Source organism: Salmo salar, chromosome ssa17 (genome assembly GCF_905237065.1).
Source record: "Salmo salar chromosome ssa17, Ssal_v3.1, whole genome shotgun sequence".
Taxonomy (NCBI): Eukaryota; Metazoa; Chordata; class Actinopteri; order Salmoniformes; family Salmonidae; genus Salmo; species Salmo salar.
The window spans coordinates 58322215-58345078 of NC_059458.1; the positions used below are offsets into that span (position 1 = coordinate 58322215).

Sequence of the window (22864 nt, forward strand, 5' to 3'; positions counted from 1 at the left end):
TGTGATGATGTTCGATACTTGTGGCCAGTAAGGCTGCGTTTACACAGACAGCTCAAATCTGATATTTCTCATAATCAGATCAAATATCTTGTCAATCATTTCAACGTGTTTATATCAGAATGTGGCTGCCTGTGTAAACGCAACCTTAGTTATCGTTTTTAAATCAAAGGAGCACCTGTGTGTCATATTAACCACTTCTGATTTTTTATCGAAATACCAAAACAGCCAATGTGTTGTCTCTCTTGTCTCTCGTGATGTGTGTTTTGTCCTATATTTCTATATATATATATATATTGTATTATTTGTAATCCCAGCCCCCATCTCCGCAGGAGGCCTTTTGGTAGGCCATCATTGTAAATAAGATTTTGTTCTTAACTGACTTGCCTAGTTAAATAAAGGTAAAATGTAAAATATCAGCAATGCAACATTTCGTTTTATGCAAAACTTCTCCAGTTGATGTATACATTTTCAACTTTTATTGGCCTAATTCACAATGTTATTTGACTTTGCCTCTAGCATATGCGCTATAAACCATGCATCAAAAGCATTTATTGTGGTTCAGTTTTTAACCAGTGGTGGGGAAACTATTCTGAAATTATAGTTTACCAAGCTACCAATTAGGCCTACTTCACACTGCAAGAAGTAAAGCAACTAAAGTCACTACATTCAAACTACTTCGGAAAAATTGTCATATCTAAACATGAAATGTCAGACTACAAATGTTAAAAACAGATTACTCGGGAGTCAGCTGTTAATAGAATATGTAATTTAGCCTATTGCAAAACATGTTTCAAGTGAGAATTAGGCAGGTTTGATGCCAAAGAAGTAAGACCATTTTTGCTTCTTCACTCATATTTAATTTTTTGCTAAAAAGGCAAATGAACTACTGAAAAAAATACTAAGATTTGAATTAGCTCAATACCACCAAGCGCCTGCAAAATGTTGTGAAATTACTAGTTGAACTAGTCTACATGTAGTTCGCTAATCGCCACTCCCCAACACTGTTAACCCTTGCGTTAAATTCTACGTCGGGCAGAAATTTCTGTTTGAACCCATACTTTTGTACATAGCACAGAGAATGGATAATGCCACCATAACCTTTTTCAACTACTTATTATATAGGAACCGCCAGCATACCCCCAGGTGATAGTGATAGGCTAGACTAGCCTATGATGCCCAAGCATTGTCCACAGAACCATAATACCTTTTCCGACACATATAGTGATGCCCTTCAGGGCCTTTATAACAGTCTATGTGACTGATATTCTCCTTTCAGGCTTGACCTTGACACAATGACGTCTCTGTGGCTTCCCTAGGCCTATTGCATGTTTGACCTTTGCAGATGAAGCCAGCAGGAGGCCTATTTGTCAAAGTCTATCAAGGATCCAGGCCTAATTGCTAAGTACATTTGTCAAATAGCATGCGCTTGTTGTGTAAAGTGATTTGAGGCCCTAGACCTGCTCGTCTTTCCTGCTGCGTCCGCACCCCATCCATCTCTCTCCTCTGGGGCGGTAGTCCCAGCGGACAGCGCGCTCATTTTGACTAGGACCCAACATCTTTAATGACCATCATAATCAATTTTATGCCAGCATAACAGCACGTGTGAGTCCCCAACAAAGACTTGGTATATAAGGCAAACAAATTAGGTGGTTAATTAAAAAGAGGTGGTTAATTAAAAAGTTAGTTACACTAATTATTCGGGCACAATCCCATTTAAAATGGGATTTGCGTGTTTATTGTAGCCTATAGCAACAGGCGGGTTAGGGTTTAGAACTGGACATTTCATGGTTTCCATGAAAATGCAGGTTTCTTCGAAAGGATTTTCTTGGGATTTTGTATCTCTCTCCCGCTCTCCCACTCGCTCGCTTTCTTCCATTCGCTCTCATGCACGCACGCAATTGTATTCATGAGGTGCAGCTGGCTTGGCAGTTGGCACTACCTTAAAAATGGTATCGCTCTACACCACGTGACGCGATTCCTGGAAAGTTCTTGGAAATCGGTATTTTGTGTGTAGCTGTGGGTTTAATGGGGATTTGGTCATTAAAAACACATACCGAAGGAAAGGGATTCAACGCCGCGGAAAAGACTGTCATTGGGATCTGTACCAAAAACAAGACAAGCGTGGTTTGGTGACTTTCTGCATGGTATTTTAAATCTTAAAGTTACCAGCAGTGAGCGAGTCGTGCCGACTTGCCTCGGTCGCGAGACGTTGTCATTGCCTGTTTTGCACCACGGGTTGGACAAATATTCGGAGTTAGTTTGCTATCTCGCCAAAATGACAACTGATTGATTAGCCCGCCAGAAAGTAAATAATACGACATGGAAATCCCTAGCTATGTAATCTGTCATCTTTCAGTGTGATCGACATGGCTAAACTAGCTAGCTGTCCCCTGGACGTGTATAGCTAACGAGCGGTTTTGTGCTTTGTTTATTCATCTTAGTCCCCTTTTCTTTAGGGAGAAGTGTATTTGAATGATCATCGGTAGAGTCGTTTGGTGCTGGATCCACTCGCAAATAGGTGAGATTTCATTCATACCTATCTGTTCATAGTATAGTTACTTTGTAAACTAGCTAGTCAGCATTTAGATAGCTAAACTGTAAATGTAGACATGTGTTGTGAACATACGCAATAGTCGATGGCACGTGCTTTATTGGCTTTGGAACAGCGGTTATTTAAAAACGACGTTGCAAATTTACACGACCTCAATGTAGGCTTTAATGTAGCCTACACAAAATAATCAATTAAACATTGCTGCAAACCCCGAGCAAGGCTGCTGATGGGGATTTATCTGTTTTCAGTATCCCCTGCATATTGTGAGTTTAAACTGCCATTGCAATTTCCGAGAAGTAGTCGATTTCGCAGAACGTTCCGTAATCTGTTTTTTATTTATTTATATTTGAATGCAGACAACAAACGTTTCCTAATTTTTAATCTCCACGCAGCAATTGTAATACCTCGAGCATTTAAGTGAACGGTAAACATCGAGCTTATTGCACATTATTGTTTTATTGAAGATTTATCAAGTGAATGAATTAGTCTTTTCAGTGTCCCTTGTTTCGTGCTCCATTACTTGCCATGTTTAAAAAAATAAAAAATAAAAGCTTGTGCAAACGTAACCCCATTCATATACCTCAACTACCTTTAGCGTCTATTGAAGTATCTTCTGGCAGGGGAGTAAGAACCCCGACGCTCGTTCTGAGCGTTAAAACGCGTCACTTGCTGTACGATTTGGAAACATCTTTCATATCAGCAAGAAATTAAATTACTACACTTTTTTTTTTTTATAGGGTTCTCACACGGCTTTATTTCCGTGTTACAGGGGTACCAGTACCGAGTTGATGTGCAGGCTGTACGAGGTAATTGAGGTAGATTTGTAGGTTACTTCAGGGTAGGGGTAAAATTACTAGTCAACAGGATATATAATATATATATCTCACTAGTAGCAGTTTGTGATGCGTTAGTGCCAAGGTGGGTCAATGCAGATAGCTATTTGGCTTGGGGGTAGAAGCTCTTCGGGGTACGGTTGGTGCATCGTTACCGCTTGCGGTGCGGTAGCAGAGCGAACAGTCCATGACTCGGGTGGCTGGAGTCAAGCGCCTAACGGTTACGTTATAATGTAACGTTAGCTGTTATCTAGCACGACTGTCCGTGACTAAACTGCATTAATTTACGTGTGTTGTGTTTATTCGTTTACAGGACGGTACATACAATTCAAGAAGAAACTGGTTTTGCGACTGTGGTGAATATCTTCTGGGGAATATTTTTTGCATTTGTCGGATGACTTTTGTCCTACGGCTGGGCAATTTCGGGTGGTTCCCCAATGACCTGCCACTCACCCGAATCCACGGAGACCATCGAAAACGAGAGAACGGATACCGAGTCACGAGTTGTAGACTCCGACGAGACTCGCATCGCTCAGACCATGAAAGACCTTAAAAATACAGGTGAGTGCATGTCCTCATTTTATAGTTTTAGATTACCTCTACACACATTTCGACATGATTACTAATGTTCCTAATTTCAGCGTTCTAGTACAGTTTAACCAGTAGCGTTCCTTACATACGAGCATGACATAGCGTCAATAGCATTTATGAATTACAAATAAACGAGAGCTTAACTTTCAAAATATTTTGGTAATAAAAACACAAAACAGTCATGTATCTCTATGGCCCTGAAAACGAGTGATTGTAAAGCAAACTAGTTTGAAAGTAACCTTATTCACATGCTCGTGCCCATATCTAGCACGATATGCATGCGGTCATGCAGTACGCACTGTCTGTACACATTATGCATGGTTGAAAATGACAGCTAAACAAAGCACACTTGGTATTTCATCGTACAATGAATGCGTTTCACCCTTACTTATCCTGAACAGTAACTTGTTTATAGTGTCTTAATTCTTAGTAATTCGTGCACGAGGTACTGTTAGACACTTCACTCTGTTTTCAAGTCGCAATGTATATTACGTTTTGTTATAGGATATTTATTGTGAGTTGAAGACTATTATTAATTTTTTTTACACAATTAGACGCATTCAAATGAGAGAATTTTCAGAACATGTATGAATTAATAGTTTGCCTTCATTCCTATGTTTGGCATTGATGTACATTTTTCTAAAGTCACAAGAATTGTTCATTTACTGTTCTAATGAAACGAATGTTTCACTTCAAATGCTGTTAATGAATTTATAGGATTGCCATTATGGGAATGCTGTGGAGAGGGGGATCATTCTTATTTTAAGAGATGCACAAAAAGCTGGTCCAATGCTGTGATCTTAAAATGGAGGTGTTCATTTATTAGGTAGACATGTGTGGGCTATTCAAAGAAAGTATCTTTAATGTATTTTAAGAGGCATGTGTTATCCTTAAAGGGAAAAAAAATAAAGAAATGTAACTTCATATTCATCTCCAGCAACATCAACATATGTGAAGATGAGTGTTTCCAATGACATCCCCAATTATTAGTAGGCATTGCTTACCAATTGGTTTATTTCATTGGAAACACGCTTATTAATTTTTTTACTAAAAACATAAGTGCAATTGTCACATGTTGGTGATGACTAATGAAGTAGAATGTTTTTATTTCTGAGCACAGCTTTTTTTTATTGCCTTGGTCACAGTAATAAACACATAGTTGCGCGTTATTGCTTTTCAACATTAAAGTTCTCAAGTATAAATGCAGTACACACACTAAAGCGGGGATCATCAACTAGATTCAGCTGCGAGCCAATTTTCTAAAACTTTTTCTTGAGCAGATGGTCGTGGGCCAGAAACATAATTGCATATTAGTTGACTGCAAATTGCCCTCAAGAAGCCCAAACAGATATTTGACTAAAAAACATAATTTCAAACCTTGCTTACATTTGTATACGATCATGTTTCTCTATACGTGGGAACAAATCACTTGGCGCTGATTTCCTGTTTTTACTGTCTTTTATGTCCAATAAATTCTATACAAAAAATGTATATACAACAATTTCAAATATTTTACTGAGTTACAGTTAAGGAAGTCAGTCAATTGAAATGCATTTATTAGGCCCTAATCTATGGATTTCACATGAATGGACAGGGGCGTAGCCATGGTTGGGTAGGGGCGTAGCCATGGGTAGGGGTAGAGATGGCAGACAGTTGCTGCTGCACTGTACGCTAACTGCAGAGATTCCTCATACATTTTACTGCAAAAGTCACTACAGGAATTGAACATGTTAACCCAGTGGAATTAGTCTTAAAATTCCTGTGGACAGTATAGAGGGCTTTTTTTTTTTAGGGTAAAGGCTTAGATTCAGGTTTAGTTTTATAGTTTGACTGTGCATGACATTTTGATTTGGATTACTGTCTGTTATCATAAAAAGGATCTTGTTTTGTCCTGTCTCGTTGTGCTAATGCATGTGTTTCTCTCCTAACAGGCTGGTACTGGGGCAGCCTCACTGCCAACGAAGCCAAAGAGATTCTCCAGGATGCATCGGAGGGCACCTTCCTGCTGCGAGATAGCACCCAGAGGGACTACCTGTTCACCATCTCTGCCATGACCTCCGCCGGCCCCACCAACTTGCGCATCGAGTATAAGGAGGGCAAGTTTAAACTGGATTCGGTGGTGCTGATCAAGCCCAAGCTGAAGCAGTTTGACAGTGTGGTGCACCTGGTGGAACACTATGTGCAGATGTCCAGGACTACCAGTAAAAGGCCGTCGTCAGGGGCGTCGCAGTCCCTGGCCCCACCCAACGGGACAGTTCAGCTGCTCCTGACCAAGCCTGTGTACACTGCCACGCCCTCTCTACAGCACCTGTCCCGGATCGCCATCAACAACGCCACCAGGGAGGTGCAGGAGCTGCCTTTACCCAACAGGCTAAAGAACTACCTGACGGACTACAGCTACAATGTATAGTACTACAAATCCCAGATGTGTTGTGGGATAGAGAGCACTGCACCTGCCATGTAGTGGCTGTCAGACTATCACCCAGTCTGAAGTCAACCTTTAGCCACAACCACTAGACATGGCTTAACGGCCCCCGTAACTCTGGAAGGATTGATGTTGAGCAATATGGTTATAGCGCCAAGTCAGTCAACTAGTCCTCAGGAAGCTAGGTAGAGTTTCTCCCATATTACTACACCCTTCCAGTTCATTTAGAGCTACAGCTGTTAATCAAAAAGGGCTTAGAAGTTGGTGCTAAGGGTTGATTTCAGACACGGGTCATGTTCATAATCTCTGAAACCAGTGCACATTTTTTTAAGTGGAGGTATACCCTGCCTGCAGACCAGCTCAGGTAACAGGGTTTCAGACCCTTCTGAACGAGACCCAGGAGGAGTGGCAGTTGGCACACTTATTTTTTTTCTTCTTGTTTCAAAGCTTTGTTACTTTACATAATCTGCCTCATGTCTGAGACATGAGCATCTGACAGTGTCCACTTTCATTCTGAATTATGTTTTAGTTTGTTCATATATATATATTTTTTGTACTGTTATCATAAGAAGGTGCGGTGCTGGGGTGTCGTGAACTACATGTAGGGGAACTAGTCATTTAACTACATTTTTCAGTAGCTTGGAGGTAGTTTCAAATCTTGGTAGTGTTTTCAGTAGTTAGCTACACAGCAAAGTAATTAACTACTGGAACTACACACAACCCGTTATTTTTTGGGGTGTAAAATTGGCCAGAACTTTTTCAGCATCAGACCTACTTAATTGTCACTTGAAGGTGTTTTTAATAGGGCTGAATATTTAACTCCAGGGTGAATTTTTCAATATTTTTATTTTTATTTTTTTTCACAATTTCACGTAGTAGTTTGGATGTGAACACATTTTTCAATATCACTTTAGTTAAGTAAGCTGTAAGTGTAGCTTCTTCCAGTGCGAAGTAATTGGTAACTTGGTAAACTATTTTCAGACTAGCTTCCCCCAACACTGAGAATTATATATATTTTTTTTGTTCACTCAGTTCAGATTTTGGTTTTGATAAAGCACAAGCAATTTACAGGCTTCAAATCTGACGTTGGTTTCTCTCACTTTCGCTCTGCCTCCTCCTGCTAAGAGGTTAAAAATAATTGATTTCAGGAAGTTCTCAATCCTGGATGTTGCTCCCACTACGCATCAGTGTTCTGTGAAACATCTACTTCATCACTGCATTTTCTTTCAATAGAAAATGCCCTTGAGCAAGTCAATGCTCACACCTCAGAACTAGACCTTGGTTAGATACAGGCTGTATCTGATGTCTAGCTATTACGGCTGTGTTAAAAGGAATTACCTTTCCAAGCACATATTGGATGTTCGCCCAGGGGTTTTCATTGGATCAACGTGACTCTTATTTTAATCAACATTTTTGGAAGTATTTATTGATTGTTCTACTGTTTCCTATAAAAATAAAAGTTACAAATAAATCCTGAAAGCATGTTTTATCAGCCTCTTCTGCGATTTGGGAGGCAATAATGAATGTGATGCAGGGGTGTCATGGCGCTCCTGTGTCTTGTTTGAGTCATTTTCAATTTACAAAAGGTTCAGTGTGAACAATTCTCGCAGAATATTCCAGAAGTCACACTTGATACATGATCATGACATTTACTGTTTTCATATGGTGCTTAAATACAACTGTCTAATGTTTTCTCTGTGAGGAAACCAGAAAATAAAACTTAGGAACAAGTCTTCTCTGTGTGGGTTATTTTTCAGTTTAAATTTAGCTGTAGGCTCTAGGGCAAGAGGTTGGGTTGATGTTGAGCGGGCACAGGGATGAGGCCCCAGTCTATTGTTTTTGTTTGAAATGAAACATAATAGAACCCAGCCACTAAAGCAATTGATTCCTGCTACTGAGACCTGGCTTGGCTCGCGACAACGCCGGCACACACTGCGCTGGTCTCTGTGGGTTAGTTGGTTGCATTCCTGTGGCTTCTACAGCAGGATGCGCCATTTAGACTTGGCTGGGGCAGATAGAAATGGAGAGGATAGAATTTGATGCAAGACAGAGAATCATCAATCATGTCTCTTCTGCAGAATATATTTCTGTAATGTCCTGAAATAATATGCCCCTTCGCAGCAGATGCAAAATACTGTTCAAAGGTGCAAATTGCAGCATTGTTCAGCTTTATGTAGTGCATGTTGGATCTATCCTTGCTCACAGTACAGTGGCTTACCCTCAGAGAACACACTGTGTGTGGGGCATAGCGGCTGCAGCCTGCTTAGCTCTGGGCTGTCCTAGCTAGTACTGGTTTGATGAGATCAGTCTGGGTATTAGATCGTATTCTGCATGTGGAGCAGAATGAGAATTTAAGCACCGCGCCCATGCTTACACTTTCTATAGGGACTGTTCTGTAGCGGTCACATGATGGAAAGGCTGGTAGTGTAGGGATGTTTGCTGCTGTACCTGCAGGTTGTCACCTTTCTCAGTCCCAAACCACATTAACCCCAGTAAGCGAGAAGAAAGGTTTAAATTTAGCAGGTTGGAAAACCTGCCTGTTTGGTAACTACCTGAGCACTCAATATGGACTGATTTTGTGTGCAGACAGTAGCAGAAAGCATTTTTCTGAAATCTACTGGGTCCAAGAACAAACGTTGATAATGGGCAAGTAGTGCTATTGGAGAGGCAGCTTTGGAATATCTCCCGATGTGTTGCATTCATAAATGATTGCTAACCAATTACATCTTGATAATGTGTGTGCCTTGTCTCTTCATGTTATATACCTCAAGTCACCTGCAAAGCACATCTACTGTCAACTACTTTATAATACATCACTTAGAGGTGTAACACTTGCTTCTTTACATGACAGAGGAACAGGTTATAAAACAGGTTTGTTTTACAGAAATGGTCAATTTCACTCCACATTGCTTCCTGCTTTCATAATCCAAGACAACTGCAGACTTAAACAAAGTCTTGTTGTAATGGCTGAAACGAAAGAGCTACTGTATCAATCAGGACTCAAAGGTAAGACCGTTGAGGATCGGTTGCACAGGAAGAATACATGGAACAAGGTTCTCAATTGTCATATCGACCATGGGTTAGGGTCAGGATTTCCCCTGCTCAGCTGTAGGGAAGCTATCTGACACTCCCTGAAGGGAGAGTAAGTAGACCTACTAGAGCTGATGCCTGTCGTTGAATGCAAAGCTCTCACCAGGTCACTAGGGCTTTTTTTTCTCACTGTAAACCTGTCAGTCGCTTTCTGTTATCAATCACCGGTCCAGCCTGTTCTGGTAACCGTTATTATTATTGGCATATTTAAAAGGTAAATACAGCATACTTGTTCTTGTCATTCATATCCAAGTCTACCATGCAAATATGAAGCCTGGTAACAGCCTCAACAGATCAGTTGGGACATGAGTTTCAGAGCTGATCTTATATCTGGATATGGTTCAGTAATGTAGAACTGGGTGCAGCTAGACACATTTGAAAGTTTTATATTAATTGTGCAGGACATCTCTATTATTGTAGTATTATAAACACCCTTAAGCACCAGAGATGCAGAAATGTTCCTTCCTCTCTGTTTGCTTTCTCATGTAATTATGTTGGCTTGGTTCTGCAGCCATATAGGTTTTAGACTGGACACTGTTCTGAGAGTTAAAATGCTTTGCACTGGCACTGCACATTGCCACACGGATGGGACATGAGGTTCAGATGTAACTGAAAATGGCAGGTCAGATTAACATGACAATGATGACATAGAGGCCTGCCTGTCAACATGGATTTAACTCATTAACTGGTGTCACATGGGATGCCATCAGGGATTTATACTCAAGGCTTCGGCTCCCTCACCTTATACCTTTCAAGCACAACTTACAGTGTTTTTAGTTTAATAAGAATGAAAACTGTTTTGTTTTATTGTTGACACAGAAATCAGTCTAAAGCTGTTTATTTACACAGGCAGCCCAGTTCTGATCATTTGCCCAATAATCAGATCAGATCTTTTGCTCATAATTGGGAAAAAGATTTGAATTGGGCTGCCTGTTTAAAGGCAGACATAAAAGCAAAAAATAATTGTAGAGTTTTTTTGTAAAATCTATTTCCTATCAAATAGATCCAGTAGCAATTTTGTTTTTCAGAAGTAGAAGAAAAAATTTACATTTAGTAAATGTATTGTTTACAAGATAAACATGAGACATGTTAATTATGCCACAGACAGAATATTTTTGGGAAGAGCCATCAGAGAGGAAAGACCACTTGGCTCAAGTTTAGTCAGACATTACATAGCTGTGCCCCTGATGAGGAAGTAAACGGGCATTGGAGAACGTTCCTCCGTGGCCGTTTCCGAAATCAAGTTTAGATGTGGATACGATTGAGGGCAGGAGAGAATGGGGTGTGGATGTTATTTGGTGTGTGGAGAGATATATAGATAATCGCTATTATTTGTTTTTAAGGATACATACAGATGGTTCAAAGGATCCAGTCAGTGGTAGGCTGAGGGCTGGGGTGTATATCCCAGGTTTCAATGTTGGAGTATGTAAGCGGTTAACTGACTATGTGTCAGTCTATGCGGCCGAGTTGATGGCCGCATAGATGATTCTAGGTTTGAGATTGGTGGAGGAGATGAAACCACTCAGAGAGGTGATCTGCTCTGATTCGGCTGCAGTGTTGAGTAGTGTGAAGACGGGCAGGTCAGATAGGGGAGAATTGTTTGTGGAGATGATGGTGCTGTTAATGGGATTGCAGAGGATGGGAGTGGGGGTAAGCTTTTGCTGGGTTCCCAGCAATATGGGTGTGGAGGGTAAATGAGAAGGCCGATGTGGTGGCTAAGAGTGCTGTGAGGAGAAGGGGGGTAGATATTCAGGTCCCGCTGGGCTGCAGGGAAGTCAAGTCCTTGATCCGCGCAAAAGGGCCTGATTTTTGGCAAATGGAGCATGATGCTAGTACTAATGGAAGGCAATTTTATCTTGTGCATCGGTCAGTAAAGGAAGTTGGAGAGAGAGGATTTAGGTGAGAGGGTGATGTGTGGAGTAAACTACCGTCTGGGCACACAGATTTGAATGCCACGTTGTGGATGATAGGGAGACATGGAACAGGCCTGTGTGATGAGTGTTTAGTGGAGTAAACAGTGGAGCATGTGTTGATATTTTGTGAATTGTATGACGTAGATAGGGAGAGATTATGTGAAATGGTTAGAGAGGCTGGATGGGGTTGGGGTATGAGTGGTGTAGTGGGGGGAGGAAAGTGGTGTCAAGGGTTCCATGTTACTTTCTTAAAGGAACAGGACTAATGAAGCTTATTTTATGTAGTTAGGCCGTGACTGTCCTCACACTCCAGAACAATAAGTGGCGCTGTATGCGCAGTAAAAGTTGGGTGTGATCCGCCAACCCAATCTCAAAGAAGAGGAAGTAAGCAGATGAGCGTGCCGAAAGTTATTGTAAAACAAGAGGAATGACAGTTGACGTGAAATTAATCATGTAATAAGGTTAGTTTTTGTTCACGTTGAGACAACAAAAACAAGAAATCTTTTGCGTATATGCTGCTGTTAACGTTAGCAGCAAATCAACGTCACATGAAGGCGATCTAGCTGGCTAGTTAACGTAGCTAGCTAATGTTAGCCAATAAATAAATGCTATGGTGGGTTCACTTCACGAAATAGTTGTTTGTAGACATTATGTACGACTAGGTAGTTATTTCATGACAACTATGGACCCGAGGCACAAAGAAATACTCAGGAAAAACCGACTGGACCTGTCCAATCAAATTTTAATTGATGACACCATAGTTCAATTCCTGTACCAGGAGAACATTTTAACAGAGAGCCAGGTGGACGAGATTCAGTCCCAAATAAGCAACAAGAAGAAGACGTTGAGACTGCTGGATATCCTTCCCACCCGAGGTCCGCGGGCATTTGGTACATTTCTGAATTCCCTGGAGGAAGAGTTTACTTGGGTGAGAGACGAGCTACTCCAGAACTTGGAGCAACCCAATGTACCTGGGCAAAGTCCAACAGGTGAGTCTGTTGCCATGTGTTTGACGTCAAACTAACGTTAGGCTAGATTTTCAGTGGCCATTCATTAGTACAGACAAAAGACCATAGAAATAGAATAGGTAGCTAGAACCAACCAACATAGTTCAAACCAGTGCTGGGCTTGGACTGATGGGTGCTGGTACTTATTTTTGAGTACAGGTACTGTTTATGGTTAGGTGAACTCTGCAATACTTTTATGTTAATATTCTATAAGACGTGCAGGAACTCGAGCAGTAGAACATTTGAGGTGCGAGTTCTGGTGAGCTCCTGCCCAAGTCGAGCACTGGTTGTAACAATAGAAATATAAAGAATAAAGAATTTAACAATATTAATAATGTATTACCTTTTGTAAAGCACTTTTTACTATACACTTTTAGATTATTCTTGTATAAAATAAAACTTCATAATATAAAGAACAGAAATGTTAAAATAAAATATAACCATATCATGAAAGCAACAATTAGATAGGAGGAAGGGTAAGCCAGCCCATAGAGATTAGTCTTAAAGGCCTGCTTTAAATGCCCCAACATGTTGACCAGTTCTGAGATTGTCAGGGAGTTTCAAAGGCATAGTGCGTGGTCGGAAAGGCCCTTAATTCCCATAATTCTATGGTTCTAACATTTGGTTGCAGTTTTATGCCTATTGCCCTGCAATATATCTGAACAATAACTGCAATATGTCTGCATAGTACACAAAAAATTGTGGCTTTCCTTTGCACAAGCATTTCATAATACCATTCTGGCATCCATCCAAAATTGTAACGCTTAAAAACATAGAAATCTGTTGTATTCTGAGAAACTAGAAAATAGCTTTGAAATTGAATGTTGCTCCTAATCACATTTTATCCGTCAAATGCTTTGTAAACAGGTGTAGACTAACTAGGGCTGTGACGATAATTGAATAAAATAACTGTCAAAACCATTTAAATAGGCCTACATTAATTTTAGGATGAACAAAAAAATGTTTTACTTTATTTTCATGTAGATACATTTTACCTAATAGCAGGAGTTTTCACTAATGATTATAATCAATTGTTTAGCTAAATTAGTCTATTAAACGTTCTACATCTCCTCCTCTTTCCAACGGTCCTTTGACGTTCCAGCAGCTAATCTTATCCAATGCACATTTTCTTTGCTTGCTAGTAAATAAATAAATTGGTATTCTTTTATTTTTTTTTTAAAGGTTGGATTTGTCTGCACTCAAGGTTGTTCTGGCTCTGAGGCCTATAATGTGCTAATGTTGTGTCAAATGGACAATGTGCCAATTCTCTCCAACCTGGCATGGTATAATTTGATATGGAATCTTTTCTTGATCAGGCCCGTTCCTGGCCGAATTGCCGCCCTCCTATCTCCACAAAGTAGCCTAGGCTATACAGTGTCGACCCCCAATGCACTTTTATGGATGCCCATGTTGTTAGCCTACTGTTTGTAAAACAGGCAATTTAATGTCAATCCCTGTCATTTGGTTACCTTACTTTCTTTGGGTTTGGATTTATTTCATACCATCATTTACTCGCTCAAAGTGAGCAATGAGCATCCGTCTGGTTTCTATGTCCTCTTAATCTTGATGGAGTGTGTGCGCCTGAGCACATATAGAAGTACCTGGTCTGCAAATGTCAAATGTAGGAAGGTGCCCATTTGGGGATGTCTGATTGTCTTAACTCACCACCACTAATACATTGAGCTTCTCAGTCTTTTAAAAAAACATATATATTTTTTTACATCCATTCAAATTTTAATAGTTCCTCACAGTATTTGAAAAATCTTTCCAAACACTCTCCCCTTGATAATCATTGTCGCTGATAAATAGGCTATGGTCGTTGATTTGTTTCTATTTTGATGGTCAATTTCCACTTCATACTATAGCATAGCTCGTCCCCTTCATATTTTCCTTGTCAATTCATTATCTTATAGCCTACTTTCAGAAAGCCTAAGGCAGGCCTACTGTAGTTTTATTACATTTTTTACACGTTTTAAGGAAATTAGGAATATTTGCTCTTGTCTGGCATACGCTGTTGTCTTTGATTGACGGGTGCTTTTACAGGGGTGTGCATGTGAGAGTTCACTGACTCTCTCTATAGGCCTATATGTCCATTCAGAAAGTAGCCTGTCTGGACTCCATCTCTTTAATATAGGCCTATAGTGGCACAGCAGTCTAAGGCACTGCATCTCAGTGCTAGAGACGTCACTACAGACACCGTGGTTCGAATCCAGGTTTTATCACAATCGGCCGTGATTGGGCGTCCCATAGGCAGCAAACACTTGCCCCAGTGTCGTCCGGATTTGGCCGGTGTAATCCGTCATTGTAAATAAGAATTTGTTATTAATTGACTTGCCTAGGTAAATAAAAGTTACATTTAAAAATGTAAATAACAATCAAATGCTCCTGTCATGACTTTAACCTTGTCAAAAGCTGATTTTTCAGTAGCTTAGGCTATATTATTTCTCTCATTACGGCGTCCTTTTTGAAGAACATATGCCAATGCCACGGCCTTCGAATGACCACTGCATCAGGGTTTGTAACATTATGCTAATAGTTCTGGAAAAGTGGGAGAGAATCCATCAGACTTGGTATGAATGAAATAGGACTGTATTTAAAAAAAAAAATATGATATGCAGAAAAGCTGACAAGGTAGGCATATCTTTATTGTCGTGTCAATATGAAAATGCGACATCCTCTCCAACCTGGCATTTCTTAATTTGTGGATTAATATTTATACGTAATAACATAAATGATAATAACGAAGTGTAATGGCTTGTTTCAAATTGGTTTTATTAAGACACATCCATGTGTGCAAACAGAATTGTGATCTCCCTTTTTTGAACCCCCCCCCCCCCCCTCTCATGAACTGTTATGACGATGTACAGTCGTGGCCAAACGTTTTGAGAATGACACAAATATTAATTTTCACAAAGTCTGCTGCCTCAGTGTCTTTAGATATTTTTGTCAGATGTTACTATGGAATACTGAAGTATAATTACAAGCATTTCATACGTGTCAAAGGCTTTTATTGACAATTACATGAAGTTGATGGAAAGAGTCAATATTTGCAGTGTTGACCCTTCTTTTTCAAGACCTCTGCAATCCGCCCTGGCATGCTGTCAATTAACTTCTGGGCCACATCCTGACTGATGGCAGCCCATTCTTGCATAATCAATGCTTGGAGTTTGTCAGAATTTGTGGGTTTTTGTTTGTCCACCTGCCTCTTGAAGATTGACCACAAATTCTCAATGGGATTAAGGTCTGGGGAGTTTCCTGGCCATGGACCCAAAATATCGATGTTTTGTTCCCCGAGCCATTTAGTTATTACTTTTGCCTTATGGCAAGGTGCTCCATCATGCTGGAAAAGGCATTGTTCGTCACCAAACTGTTCCTGGATGGTTTGGAGAAGTTGCTCTCGGAGGATGTGTTGGTACCATTCTTTATTCATGGCTGTGTTCTTAGGCAAAATTGTGAGTGAGCCCACTCCCTTGGCTGAGAATCAACCCCACACTTAAATGGTCTCAGGATGCATTTACTGTTGGCAAGACACAGGATTTATGGTAGCGCTCACCTTGTCTTCTCCGGACAAGCTTTTTTCCGGGTGCCCCAAACAATCGGAAAGGGGATTCGTCAGAGGAGATGACTTTACCCCAGTCCTCAGCAGTCCAATCCCTGTACCTTTTGCAGAATATCAGTCTGTCCCTGATGTTTTTCCTGAAGAGAAGTGGCTTCTTTGCTGCCCTTCTTGACACCAGGCCATCCTTCAAAAGTCTTCACCTCACTGTGCGTGCAGATGCACTCACGCCTGCATGCTGCCATTCCCGAGCAAGCTCTGTACTGGTGGTGCCCCGATACCGCAGCTGAATCAACTTTAGGAGATTGTTCTGGTGCTTGGTGGACTTTCTTGGGCGCCCTGAAGCATTCTAAACAACAATTGATCCGCTCTCCTTGAAGTTCTTGATGATCTGATAAATGGTTGATTTAGGTGCAATATATCCTTGCCTGTGAAGCCCCTTTTGTGCAAAGCAATGATGACGGCACGTGTTTCCTTGCAGGTAACCATGGTTGACAGAGGAAGAACAATGATTCCAAGCACCACCCTCCTTTTGAAGCTTCCAGTCTGTTATTCTAACTCAATCAGCATGACAGAGTGATCTCCAGCCTTGTCCTCGTCAACACTCACACCTGTGTTAACGAGAGAATCACTGACATGATGTCAGGTGGTCCTTTTGTGGCAGGGCTGAAATGCAGTGGAAATGTTTTTGGGGGATTCATTTCATTTGCATGGCAAAGAGGGACTTTGCAATTCATCTGATCACTCTTCATAACATTCTGGAGTATATGCAAATTGCCATCATACGAACTGAGGCAGCAGACTGAAAATGTATATTTGTGTCCTTCTCAAAACTTCTGGCCACGACTGTACATTGGTCTGGACAATTACCTTAACCTCAAATTCCAAGACTGTCACAGCCCTAAGACTAACAATGAAATGCGTAGGCCAACTCCCAACAATGCAGATATATGCATCAACTCAGCAAAAAAGAAACGTCTCACTGTCAACTGCGTTTATTTTCAGCAAACTGTCTGAGCACTGATGGAGGGATTGTGTGTTCCTGGTGTAACTCGGGCAGTTGTTGTTGCCATCCTGTACCTGTCCCGCAGGTGTGATGTTCGGATGTACCGATCCTGTGCAGGTGTTACACGTGATCTGCCACTGCGAGGACGATCAGCTGTCCATCCTGTAGCTCTGTCTTAAGCGTCTCACAGTACGGACATGGCAAATTATTGCCCTGGCCACATCTGCAGTCCTCATGCCTCCTTGCAGCATGCCTAAGGCACGTTCACGCAGATGAGCAGGGACCCTAGGCATCTTTCTTTTGGTGTTTTTCAGTCAGTAGAAAGGCCTCTTTAGTGTCCTATGTTTTCATAACTGTGACCTTAACCTCTATGGGCTAGGTGGGACGCAAGCGTCCCACCCGTGGTGCACTCCATCAACACCAGGTGCATTTCAAGAGCGGCAAATTTGAATCCAAATAAATGTCAAAATTCAAATTTTTCAAACATACAACTATTTTACACCCTTTGAAAGATAAACATCTCCTTAATCTAACCACGTTTTACGATTTCAAAAAGGTTTTACGGCGAAAGCATAAATTTAGAGTATGTTAGGACAGTACATTTACAAGAGTTGTGTGTAATGTTGTGCCAATTCAAAGACAGGCGTCACCAAAACCATAAATCAGCTAGAATTATGCACTAACCTTTTACAATCTCCAACAGATGACACTCCTAGGACATTGTGTTAGACAATGCATGCATTTTTAGTTCTATCAAGTTCATATTTATATCCAAAAACAGCGTTTTACTGTGGCGTTGATGTTCAGGAAATCGTTTCCCTCCAATAACCGGCATTCAAGTCAGCGCCACAAATGAAATAATTAAAATTAGAAAACATTGGTAAAATATTATATTGTCATTTAAAGAATTATAGATTTACATCTCTTGAACGCAATCAACTTGCCAGATTTAAAAATAACCTTACTGGGAAATCACACTTTGCAATAATCTGAGCACTGCGCCCAGAAAAATACGCGTTGCGATACAGACTAGCCACCATGTTGGGGAGATCTAAAATCGAAAATACTATGTAAATAATCCATTACCTTTGATTCTCTTCATCAGATGTCACTTCCAGGTATCACAGGTCCATAACGAATGTAGTTTTGTTCAAAAAAGCTCATCATTTATGTCCAAAAATCTCCGTCTTGTTAGCACATGATCTAAGCCCGCCGGACTTCACTTCATGAACGAGGGGAAAAAAATATATTTACGTTCGTTCAAACATGTCAAACGTTGTATAGCATAAATCATTAGGGCCTTTTTAACCAGAACATGAATAATATTCAAGGTGGACGAATGCATTCTCTTTTATAACGTATTGGAACGAGGGTACCCAACATGAACTCGCGCCAGGTGTCTAATGGGCCATCATCGTTCCATGGCTCTTGTTCGGTCAGATCTCCCTCCAGAAGACTCAAAACACTTTGTAAAGGCTGGTGACATCTAGTGGAAGCAATAGGAAGTGCCAAAATATTCCTCAGCCCCTGTGTTTTTCAATGGCATAGGTTTAAAGGTAATACAACACATCAGGTATCCACTTCCTGTCAGAAAATGTCTCAGGGTTTTGCCTGCCAAATGAGTTCTGTTATACTCACAGACACCATTCAAACAGTTTTAGAAACTTTAGGGTGTTTTCTATCCATATATAATAAGTATATGCATATTCTAGTTACTGGGTAGGATTAGTAACCAGATTAAATCGGGTACATTTTTTTATCCAGCCGTGCAAATACTGCCCCCTAGCCCCAACAGGTTAATTGCCTACCGTCTGTAAGCTGTTAATGTCTTAACGACCGTTCCACAGTTGCATATTCATTAATTGTTTATGGGTCATTGAACAAGCATGGGAAACAGTGTTTAAACCCTTTACAATGAAGATATGTGAAGTTATTTGGATTTTTACGAATTATCTTTGAAAGACAGGGTCCTAAGAAAGGGACATTTCTTTTTTTGCTGAGTTTATAACTATACAGAACAAAATTATAAACGCAACATGTAAAGTGTTGGTCCAATGTTTCATGAGCTGAAATTAAAGATCCCAGAAATGTTCCATATGCGCAAAAAGCTTATTTCTCTAAAATATTGTGCACAAATTTGTTTACATCTGTTAGTGAGCATTTCTCCTTTTCCAAGATAATCCATCCACCTGACAGGTGTGACATCATGAAGTTGAATAAACAGCACGATCGTTACGCGGTGCACCTTGTGCTGGAGACAGTGAAAGGCCACTCTAAAATGTGCAGTTTTGTCACACAACACAATGCCACAGATGTCTTAAGTTTTGAGGGAGTGTGCAATTGGCACCCTGACTGCAGGAATCTCCACCAGAGCTGTTGCCAGACAATTTAATGTCCATTTCTCTACCGTAAGCTGCCTCCAACATCGTTTTAGAGAATTTCCCAGTACTTACAACCGGCCTTACAACCGCAGACTCCCAAGTGGGTGGGCCTATGCCCACCCATGGCTGCGGCCCTGCCTGGCCATGTGAAATCCATAGATTAGGGCCTAATGAATTTATTTCAATTTACTGATTTCCTTATTAACTGTAATTGTAGCATGTTGCGTTTATTTTTGTTAAAGTGACAGATAATAAAGGGCCATACGCACTAACCTATAGTTCCTTGCGGGAGGATGCCAAGCAGTTGCCATACCCAAGCGGTGTTGCAGCCATTCAAGATGCTCTCAATGGTGCAGCTGTTCAACTTTTTGAGGATCTGAGGGCCCATGGCAAATCTTTTCAGCCTCCTTTAGATTAGATGAGTTTTTATTAGTCACATGCACAGGGTCGCAGATGTTATTGCAGGGTACAGTGAAATTCTTAAACTTCGTGCTCCAACAGTGCAGGTCAAAAAGCGAAATGAATGAAATAATAATATACATATTTACAACTGTAACAATGACAAATGTCTGGAGGGGGGTAGAAGGTCCATTGGGGGAGCAGCAGGTGGGTAGAAGGTCCATAGGGGGAGCAGCAGGTGGGTAGAAGGTCCATAGGGGGAGCAGCAGGTGGGTAGAAGGTCCGTAGGGGGGAGCAGCAGGGGGTAGAAGGTCCGTAGGGGGGAGCAGCAGGGGGTAGAAGGTCCGTAGGGGGAGCAGCAGGGGGTAGAAGGTCCGTAGGGGGGAGCAGCAGGGGGTAGAAGGTCCGTAGGGGGGAGCAGCAGGGGGGTAGAAGGTCCGTAGGGGGGAGCAGCAGGGGGTAGAAGGTCCGTAGGGGGGAGCAGCAGGGGGGTAGAAGGTCCGTAGGGGGGGAGCAGCAGGGGGGTAGAAGGTCCGTAGGGGGAGCAGCAGGTGGGTAGAAGGTCCGTAGGGGGAGCAGCAGGTGGGTAGAAGGTCCGTAGGGGGGAGCAGCAGGTGGGTAGAAGGTCCGTAGGGGGAGCAGCAGGTGGGTAGAAGGTCCGTAGGGGGAGCAGCAGGTGGGTAGAAGGTCCGTAGGGGGAGCAGCAGGTGGGTAGAAGGTCCGTAGGGGGAGCAGCAGGGGGGTAGAAGGTCCGTAGGGGGAGCAGCAGGGGGGTAGAAGGTCCGTAGGGGGAGCAGCAGGGGGGTAGAAGGTCCGTAGGGGGAGCAGTGTCGATGTGAATGGGGGTGTGCTCGGTAGTCCACAATCAGCTCCTTTGTCTTGCTGATGTTGAGGGATCTCCTGTGATCTCCCTATAGGCTGTCTCATCGTCGGTGATCAGGCCTACCACCGTGTCGTCGGCCAACTTAATGATGGTGTTGGAGTTGTGCACGGCCACGTAGTTGTGGGTGAACAGAGAGTACAGGAGGGGACTAAGCACCCACCCCTGTGGGCCCCCCATGTTGAGGGTCAGTGTGACGGATGTATTGTTGCCTACCCTCACCACCTGGGGGCGGCTTGTCAGGAAGTCCAGGATCGAGTTGCAGAGGGTGTCCAGTTCCAGGGTCCTTAGCTTCATGATGAGCTTTGAGGGTACTATGGTGTTGAACGCTGAGCTGTAGTCAATGAACAACATTCTCACAGGTGTTCCTCTTGTCCAGGTGGGAAAGGGCAGTGTGGATTGCATCATCTGTGGATCTGTTGGGGCGGTATGCAAATTGGAGTGGGTACAATGTATCTGGGATGATGGTGTTGTGTGCCATGACCACTCTTTCAAAGCATTTCATAGCTCTAGATGTGAGTGATTATGGTGCGATAGTCATTTAGACAGGTTACCTTGGTATTATTGGGCACAGGGACTATGGTGGTCTGCTTGAAACGTATGTATTAGACTGGGTCAGGGATGGATTGAAAAATGTAAGTGAGGACATTTGCCAGCTGGTCAGAGCATGCTATGAGAATGCGTCCTAGTAATTCTACTGGCCCTGCCGCCTTGTGAATGTTAACCCATTTAAATGTCTTACTCACATCGACTACGGTGAGCGTGATCTCAGTCATCCGGAACAGCTGGTGCTCTCATGCATGGCTCAGTGTTGCTTGCCTCGATGCAAGCATAGAAGGCATTTAGCTTGTCTGGTAGGCTTGTGTCACTGGGCAGCTCGCGGGTGGGTTTCCTTTTGTAATCTGTGATAGTTTGCAAGGCCTGCCACATCTGACAAGCGTCAGAGCCCGTGTAGTAGAATTCCATCTTAGTCCTGTTTTGACGCTTTGCCTGTTTAATGGTACATCGGAGGGCGTAACGGAATTTCTTATAAGCATCCAGATTTGTGTCCTCCTTGAAAGCGGCAGCTCTAGCCTTTAGCTCAGCGCATGTTGCCTGTAATCCATGGCTTCTGGTTCGATATGAACATACGGTCATGTGTGGGGATGTTGTCGATGCACTTATTAATGAAGCTAGTGACTGATGTGGTAAACTCCTCAATGCCATTAGATAAATCCCGGAACATATTCCAGTCTGTGCTAGCAAAACAGTCCTGTAGCTTAGCATCCGCTTCATCTGACTACTTCCGTATTGAGCATGTCACTGGTACTTAGTTTGAGTTTTTGGTTCTAAACAGGAATTAGGAGCATAGAATTATGGCCAAATTTGCCAAATGGATAGCTTTGTATGCGTTTCTGTGTGTAGATTAAAGGTGGTCTAGAGGTTTTTTTTGGGGGGGGGGGGGTGTTCGCCTCTAGTTGCAAAGGTGACCGGCTGGTAGAAATGAGGTAAGATGGATTTCAGTTTTCCTGCATTCAGAACACTGATGACTAGGAGCGCCACCTCTGGATGAGCATTTTCTTGTTTGCTTATGACCCTATACAGCTCGTTGAGTGCAGTCTTAGTGCCAGCATCGGTCTGTGGTGGTAAAATGACAGCTAGGAAAATATAGATAAACTCTCTTAGTAAATAGTATGTTCTACAGCTTATCATGAGGTATTCTAACTCAGGCGAGCAGAACCTCGAGACTTCCACTAATTGAAATTCTGCGTGACACCACATTTCTTCTATTATAAACGCGATGGACAGCACAGGCATAATCAATGGCAGCACATTAAATGACGGTTATAGAGTGGACTACTCTGTTCTAAAGCCATCCTAGATTTCCACATGGCAACAGCATCACAACCTTAAATGGTTAGCTCCAGAAATACGGCACAAACATCGTCTTTGGCACTTGATCAAGACGTGTAAACATCTCATTCTGGTGGATGTTTACTCTAGCTCTGTTTTGTTAAATCGATCCTCATGTTTTTCTCTCGCATCCAACTTTTTGTGAATAAAAGGTCAGTAAACTCACCATAAAACCATCCTGGAGGTCACTGGCATCCGTGTCCTTATCTGAAGGCCACTAATACGACAGAAATGCCATGGTTTCATTCAGTAAAATGTTTTTAAAAATGTATGCCTAGTTGGTATCACCAACTATTCATGAATTTATCAGTTCTGTTCATGAATTTATGAAAAAAAATC

At 41.9% G+C, this 22864-nt stretch overlaps 2 protein-coding genes across 6 annotated transcripts in view; both read left to right on the forward strand.

Moving 5' to 3' along the window:
• Nucleotides 1-1857: 1857 nt before the first annotated feature.
• LOC106576177 (suppressor of cytokine signaling 2) lies at nt 1858-8133 on the forward strand. 5 transcript variants are annotated; one of them, XM_014153153.2, is made up of 5 exons: nt 1858-2144; nt 2457-2518; nt 3289-3357; nt 3698-3945; nt 5907-8133. In XM_014153153.2, the coding sequence occupies exons 4-5, from the start codon at nt 3822-3824 to the stop codon at nt 6383-6385; spliced, it is 603 nt and encodes a 200-aa protein (XP_014008628.2). In that variant the 5' UTR covers nt 1858-2144; nt 2457-2518; nt 3289-3357; nt 3698-3821; the 3' UTR covers nt 6386-8133. The 5 variants fall into 5 exon arrangements, with proteins under 5 accessions (XP_014008628.2, XP_014008624.2, XP_045555760.1 ...); XM_045699804.1 differs by having other exon boundaries at nt 1945-2305; XM_014153149.2 differs by lacking the exon at nt 3289-3357.
• A 3614-nt stretch (nt 8134-11747) lies between these two features.
• LOC106576178 (death domain-containing protein CRADD) overlaps nt 11748-22864 on the forward strand; it is a 34870-nt gene continuing 23753 nt past the window's right edge. Inside the window, exon 1 of the mRNA XM_014153154.2 lies at nt 11748-12392. Coding sequence (XP_014008629.1) covers nt 12014-12392 — 379 coding nt within the window. The 5' untranslated portion in view covers nt 11748-12013. The remainder of the gene's footprint in view (nt 12393-22864) is intronic.

Excerpts from the sequence above, each read along its gene's own strand:
- LOC106576177 (XM_014153153.2), top strand. The coding sequence starts at position 3,822 with ATGACCTGCCACTCACCCGAATCCACGGAGACCATCGAAAACGAGAGA. Across the intron at positions 3,946-5,906 it reads GAAAGACCTTAAAAATACAG|GCTGGTACTGGGGCAGCCTC; the intron begins GTGAGTGCATGT and ends CTCTCCTAACAG.